Raw genomic sequence first — 7,500 nt, 5'->3', positions numbered from 1 at the left:
TATAGGTTATTAATTCTGGCATCCCGTGTGAAAAACGCAAATTTTTCATAAAACAGAAATGTCTCTCTTGGTCTTCTCTTCCGTAGCAGATTTTGGCAAATGCACAAACAGTCACACCTGTGCAAACACACATGTACACACAGGAAATAGATATTTCTATATATCCATGTAGCTTTAGAACTGTACATAGATAGGCTGAATTCTTTTATATACATACAGTATATCTCTTTTAAAGTTCACTCAGGAAGGCAACGAAAACATTTGTAAGGCAAAATCCATTTGACACACACATTCCACCATCCTGAGAATGAAAACGTCCTCTGCGGGCCCCTGTAGCCCTTTAAACGCTAAACTATATGTACACGCCATCAAAGTTTCTCATCAGGACGAGAGTTTCTGAATCACGGCAGATGACGTCGAATGTCTCCGGGGAGTCGCGTGTTTTCACGCTTGGTGTCGCTCGTGCTGTAACCTCTCTGGACGGCTGCTGCGGTTTGCTTGAGGGACATTTTCAATGATTTTTTGGGGAATTGCAGAATGGAGAAATTTTGTTCGCTTGCGCTTTTCTGTGTGAACAGGGACAACTAACATCTGAGGGGCAAAATTAGTGCAGGATAAATCAAGCCACTATTACCTTTTTATTTATTTGTTTTCTTTGAATCCGTAACATTGAAATTTGACAATATAAGCAAATATATTCTGACAAATTTCAATGTTACGGATTCAAAGAAAACAAATAAATAACAAGGAAATAGTGGCTTGATTTATCCTACACATAATGTATTGCTTGCTTTTAAAATAATAATAATAATAATAACAATAATAAAGTAACTAACTAAGGGGGGTGAAGTACATTTTCTTAAGATATTATTAATGTACTAACACTTCTCTGGAAATTGTTAGTCTTACAAAGCACTGTAAAACAAAGATATACTCAAAATAATTAACTTACACTATCGTCAGTTGTACTCAATCCTCCCATGTTCATATAACTCAAACAATTCATGTAACCAAGAGAACTTACTAACTGAGTTGAGTCAACTGAAAAAAGTGTCTAGTCAGCTATACTTAAATTCATTTGCATTGGGACAACATCAAGTATTTAAGTTGTATTTATGTGGTAATGTCCCTTTAAGAATACTAATTTCAAACATGTGGAGCCTCTGTCCCCGATTGAATCAAGTTCAGCCAAAGAGTTGATTCATTTAGATTTGGACGTTCATTTATGCCAACTTTTATATATATATATATATATATATATGATCACTTTGAGTACACTTAGTAGTTTAGGTGTTTAGTCAAATATGAACTATGACATCACAACGGGGCGATTTTCAGCAATGATGATATTAACTCCCCTGAATGACAGCACAATGTGGTCAATCGTCCTTTAGAATGACACCTCATGAAACCCGTCTCCACGGCAATGTCAAAGAGGCGATCTACCTTTCCTTAACGAATCGTCGGCAAATACCGAATTTTATCAAGGCGCAACTCTAGCCCTAGCGATGTCATTGGTCGTGCTTGTGACAGTCGTCATCCAGGCAACCGTTCATGCGGTGCGAATCGTCTCCGAATGCGCCCTGAGATTGAAGCAGCTCGAACTCCTCGTCCAGGAAGTCCAGCGAGTTGTTGCTTGGCAACCCACGGATGGTGAACTTGTGTGAAACTTTGGCCCACTGCTCGCGGTTGGCGGCGACTCGCTCGTACAGCTCCGCAGAGCGCGGGAATATTTCCTGCAGGAGCCTAAAAAACAAAAACACGAGAGCTCCATTAAACGTCACATCTTGAGTTTGTCTTCATGAAACATCGCAAGATAGTGACATTCAAATATCATATGATATGTAAACACATGCAAACACACGTCACATTCAGGAAAGGTAAGTAATGTTGTATATAGTCTCACTTGTATATTGGCATGGCGATGTGCTCCATGAAGCTGATCTGGAGTTCAGGGATGTATGCTTTCTCCCGATCCATCATCTCACTCGGTCTGTTTCCCATCGCCTTCTCCTGAACACAGCCAATGTCTGTTTTAGCAAGTTTGCTATTTCCTTTCAACACACAATATATACACTACCAATCAAAGGTTTGCACACTCCTGCTCATTCTGCATTATGGATGTTGTTTGTCGAGATTACAGTTATTTTGCTATATAAACAGTATTGAAGGAGTTCCCGTGTATGCTACTGATTAGGTGATTATCTGAACCAAATCTTACTTAACGAAGTAAGAAATCAAAATTGGAATCAAAAGATATCTTTTGACCATACCAAATGAGTTTAAAAGTTTTCAGTGAGGAAAAGAAGGTTTCAGTTCTGGCTTTACTGGCAGAGGGATACAGTGAATGTCAGGCTACTTCCATCCATACAATTTCAAAGATGGCGGTTCATAAGAACAAAGTCAAGCAGCAGATACTGGGGACAACAAAGCTACAGACCGGCAGAGAGCAAAAACGGCGCTCCACTGACTGGGATGACCGCCAACTCATTTGAATGTCACTCAACAACTGTAGGACGACATCAAGTGACCTACAAAAAGAATGACAGACGGCAGATGGGGTGAAGTGCACGGGGAGGACGGTTCGAAACAGGGTCCTAAGGGCAGGGCTGAAGTCATGCAAAGCTAGAAAAATGTCCTTCATCAATGAGAAGCAAAAGAGCCAGGCTGAGGTTTGCAAAAGACCATAAGGATTGGACTATAGAGGACTGGAGGAAGGTCATCTTCTCTAATGAGTCCAATTGTCAGCTTTGCCCAACACCTGGTCATTTAATGGTTAGACGGAGACCTGGAAAGGCCTTCAAGCCACAGTGTCTAGCACCACTGTGAAATCTGGTGGAGGATCGGTGATGATCTGGGAGTGCTTCAGCAAGCAGTCATCTTCATGAAGGACGCACGAATCAAGCCACGTACAAGGTTATCCAGTAAGAAAACTTGCTTCCTTCTGCTCTGACAATGTTCCCCAACTCTGAGGATTGGTTTGTCCAGCAGGACAATGCTCCATGCCACACAGCCAGGTCAATCAAGGTGTGGATGGAGGAGCACCGGATCAAGACCCTGTCATGGCCAGCCCAATCTCCAGACCTGAACCCCATTGAAAACCTCTGGAGTGTGATCAAGAGGAAGATGGATGGCCACAAGCCATCAAACAAAGCCAAGATGCTTGAATTTTTGCGCCAGGAGTGGCATAAAGTCACCCAACAGCAATGTGAAAGACTGGTAGAGAGCATGCCATGACGCATGAAAGCTGTGATTGAAAATCAGAGTTATTCCACCAAATATTGATTTCTGAACTCTTCCTAAGTTAAAACATTAGTATTGTGTTGTTTATAAATGAATATGAACTTGTTTTCTTTGCATTATTCGAGGTCTGAAAACACTGCAACTTTTTTGTTATTTTGACCAGTTGTCATTTTCTGCAAATAAATGCTCTAAATGACAATATTTTTATTTGGAATTTGGGAGAAATGTTGTCAGTACTTTATAGAATAAAACAAAAATTTTCATTTTACTCAAACACATACCTATAAATAGTAAATCCATAGAAACTGAGAATTTTGCAGTGGTCTCTTCATTTTTTCCAGAGCTGTGTATATATATATATATATATATATTCGTTTCTAGCACTTAAGCATGCTACCACCCCTGGAGTCACGAGTTCAAATCCAGGGTGTGCTGAGTGACTCCAGCCAGGTCTCCTAAGCAACCAAATTGGCCCGGTTGCTAGGGAGGATAGAGTCACATGGGGTAACCTCCACATGGTCACTATAATGTGGTTCTCGCTCTCAGTGGGGTGCGTGGTGAGTTGTGTGTGGATGCCGCGGAGAATAGCGTGAAGCCTCCACACACGCTATGTCTCCGCAGTAACGCGCTCATCAAGCCACATGATAAGATGCGCGGATTGACGGTCTCAGACACAGAGGCAACTGAGATTCGTCTTCCGCCACCCGGATTGAGTCACTATGCCACCATGAGGACTTAGTGCGCATTGGGAATTGGGCATTCCAAATTGGGGAGAAAAAGGGGAGGAAAAAAATAAATAAATAGATTAAAAAAAGTCATGAGATACACAAATTTGTGTAAATAAAATAAAAAAGAAAAACTGGTAGTGTATATGCAGTGGACTACAAAAGTCTGAAATCACATTGAAATTCTGGGATTTTCTTACACTCTGAAGACATTTTTGAAAAATTTTGAAAAGGCAAACAGAAAATAAATGCTCTTAACTTTAAGAAAAAAAAAATATATGTTTGGTCAGTTGCATGGATTCATTTAAAAGAAAAATTATTTGAAATATGAAAAAAAAACAAAAAAACAATTTGTTTAGGAACAATTCTGATATTTTCAGTTTTAGACACTGCTGAGAAAAAACAAACACTTAATAGTAGTTGCCAAAAGTAGATTATTTGTTGTTTTTCTTTTTCTTTTATTTTTGACAAATACTGTGGCTTAGTATGCAAACAAGAGATGTCAGAAAAAAATATTTTGTGTTGTCTCAAAATGTCAAGTGTCCCTGGCAACAATTTTGTTTTGATCCTAAAAATGAATCAAAAGTTACTGCATTTAGAATGCAGGTGATCTTTTTTTTTTTTTTACTGTAAGTGTCCAAAAACCTCTCCATACAAGTATTCAGGTGTTTTACTGAACATTAAAATGGAATAACTGAAAACAATGAATGCAAACATAAATATATATATATATAGAGAGAGAGAGAGAGAGAGAGAGAGAGAGAGAGAGAGAGAGAGAGAGAGAGAGAGAGAGAGAGAGCAGTCTGTGTTGGTGTGCTCTGGCTCTGGTCACGTGCGATAGTCTGTTTACATACAGTGCATCCGGAAAGTATTCACCGCGCTTCACTTTTTCCACATTTTGTTATGTTACAGCCTTATTCCAAAATGGATTAAATTCATTATTTTCTTCAAAATTCTACAAACAATACCCCATAATGACAATGTGAAAGAAGTTTGTTTGAAATCTTTGCAAATTTATTAAAAATAAAAAAAAACACATGTACATAAGTATTCACAGCCTTTGCCATGACACTCAAAATTGAGCTCAGGTGCATCCTGTTTCCACTGATCATCCTTGAGATGTTTCTACAACTTGATTGGAGTCCACCTGTGGTAAATTCAGTTGATTGGACATGATTTGGAAAGGCACACACCTGTCTATATAAGGTCCCACAGTTAACAGTGCATGTCAGAGCACAAACCAAGCCATGAAGTCCAAGGAACTGTCTGTAGACCTCCGAGACAGGATTGTATCGAGGCACAGATCTGGGGAAGGGTACAGAAAAATGTCTGCAGCATTGAAGGTCCCAATGAGCACAGTGGCCTCCATCATCCGTAAATGGAAGAAGTTTGGAACCACCAGGACTCTTCCTAAGAGCTGGCCGCCCGGCCAAACTGAGCGATCGGGGGAGAAGGGCCTTAGTCAGGGAGGTGACCAAGAACCCGATGGTCACTCTGACAGAGCTCCAGCTTTCTCTGTGGAAAGAGGAGAACCTTCCAGAAGAACAACCATCTCTGCAGCACTCCACCAATCAGGCCTGTATGGTAGAGTGGCCAGACGGAAGCCACTCCTCAGTAAAAGGCACATGACAGCCCGCCTGGAGTTTGCCAAAAGGCACCTGAAGGACTCTCAGACCATGAGAAACAAAGATTGAACTCTTTGGCCTGAATGGCAAGCGTCATGTCTGGAGGAAACCAGGCACCGCTCATCACCTGGCCAATACCATCCCTACAGTGAAGCATGGTGGTGGCAGCATCATGCTGTGGGGATGTTTTTCAGCGGCAGGAACTGGGAGACTAGTCAGGATCGAGGGAAAGATGAATGCAGCAATGTACAGAGACATCCTTGATGAAAACCTGCTCCAGAGCGCTCTGGACCTCAGACTGAGGCGAAGGTTCATCTTCCAACAAGACAACGACCCTAAGCACACAGCCAAGATAACAAAGGAGTGGCTCCGGGACAACTCTGTGAATGTCCTTGAGTGGCCCAGCCAGAGCCCAGACTTGAACCGGATTGAACATCTCTGGAGAGATCTGAAAATGGCTGTGCACTGACGCTCCCCATCCAACCTGATGGAGCTTGAGAGGTGCTGCAAAGAAGAATGGGAGAAACTGCCCAAAAATAGGTGTGCCGAGCTTGTAGCATCATACTCGAAAAGACTTGAGGCTGTAATTGGTGCCAAAGGTGCTTCAATAAAGTATTGAGCAAAGGCTGTGAATACTTATGTACATGTGATTTGTTTTATTTTTCATAAATTTGCAAAGATTTCAAACAAACTTCTTTCACGTTGTCATTATGGGGTATTGTTTGTAGAATTTTGAGGAAAATAATGAATTTAATCCATTTTGGAATAAGGCTGTAACATAACAAAATGTGGAAAAAGTGAAGCGCTGTGAATACTTTCCGGATGCACTGTATATGGATTCTAACACTTCCTAGACATCCAATGATGACAATTTAACACATCTATGATGCGAGGAATTGTGTTTCAATGAATCGATCCAAAAAAAAATCGTTACAATACAGATGCAATTAGCGATTAGCCACCATAGCTGTTATGACACTCTCTGAAGAATATTTCAGGATCTACAGATCATATTACATTGAGTGTGGGCTTGTTTAATTCAGAAACGTCTGTTGTAAGTTGCGATATTCCATTTCCTATATCATACTTAAATTCATGAAGTAATAAACCAAAATGTGATGAATATTCTGTTTATCTGTTTACTATACATGTGAATTTCACACACTAATACTAACTGTAGTTTGTTCTCTGAGTGACACAAATTGCTCATTGTATTCTACTAATCAAGACCTTTCCAAAGATAAATAAAACATGGCTGTGTGATCTTTTTGGTTGTTACTGGTTCTAAATATGATTGTTATGATCGCAAATTTGCGAATTCTGAAAATAGAACAGTTCTACTTTATCAGCACATTTAAAAGCAGTATTTTAGAATTGGTCAGATCAGCTATATTCATTGTAAAGATAAGAGTCTAAAATTTAAAACAACACCTAATTTGTGCAGATCAAGCAAGTGGTTTTATTTCATGATTAGTGCCCCCCTGTGGCCTGGTACCGTAAAATAACTGTAAAATAAATTTTATTGACTCACCAAATCACCCTGAGAGAAGAACTCTTTGTAAATCAACTCCTGTGAAATAAAATGAAGAAAACAGAGTAAAAATCATAAATGTGCCGTTTTTACTACAGCTTCTGTGTGTTCTGATATGGGTCAGTTTGCAGGTCGTACCGCAATCTTTCTGGTGGTCTTCCAACCCTTGGTCTGATCTGAGAGGTCACAAGAGGTCATGAGCAGGCACAGCAGCAGACTGCGATGGGTTTGACTCCTGGGGTTATAACCAGCTATAAACAAACACACAGAGAGAGAGAGAGATTTAGTCTCATTCTTCATCTTCAGTTAATTATACTCTTAAATAATTAATGTTACTTTCTGTTATTCATCCTCAATTTGTTACATTCAATGTATT

At 40.0% G+C, this 7,500-nt stretch overlaps 1 protein-coding gene across 5 annotated transcripts in view; it reads right to left on the bottom strand.

Moving 5' to 3' along the window:
• The window catches only part of LOC127430055 (cGMP-dependent 3',5'-cyclic phosphodiesterase-like), a 196,509-nt gene that overhangs the window by 99 nt on the left and 188,910 nt on the right, over positions 1-7,500 (bottom strand). For all 5 annotated transcript variants that reach the window (XM_051679492.1, XM_051679494.1, XM_051679496.1 and 2 more), the window contains 4 exons: positions 7,263-7,375; positions 7,125-7,163; positions 1,907-2,013; positions 1-1,746 (listed from right to left, as the gene is read on the bottom strand). The exon at positions 1-1,746 is cut by the window's left edge and continues 99 nt beyond it. In XM_051679492.1, coding sequence (XP_051535452.1) covers positions 1,512-1,746; positions 1,907-2,013; positions 7,125-7,163; positions 7,263-7,375 — 494 coding nt within the window. In that variant the 3' untranslated portion in view covers positions 1-1,511. The remainder of the gene's footprint in view (positions 1,747-1,906; positions 2,014-7,124; positions 7,164-7,262; positions 7,376-7,500) is intronic.

The sequence above is a fragment of the Myxocyprinus asiaticus genome, chromosome 39, assembly GCF_019703515.2.
Source record: "Myxocyprinus asiaticus isolate MX2 ecotype Aquarium Trade chromosome 39, UBuf_Myxa_2, whole genome shotgun sequence".
In the NCBI taxonomy this organism is placed as follows: Eukaryota; Metazoa; Chordata; class Actinopteri; order Cypriniformes; family Catostomidae; genus Myxocyprinus; species Myxocyprinus asiaticus.
Note: the sequence above shows the minus strand (reverse complement) of the source record. Positions and strands in the feature narration are given on the sequence as shown.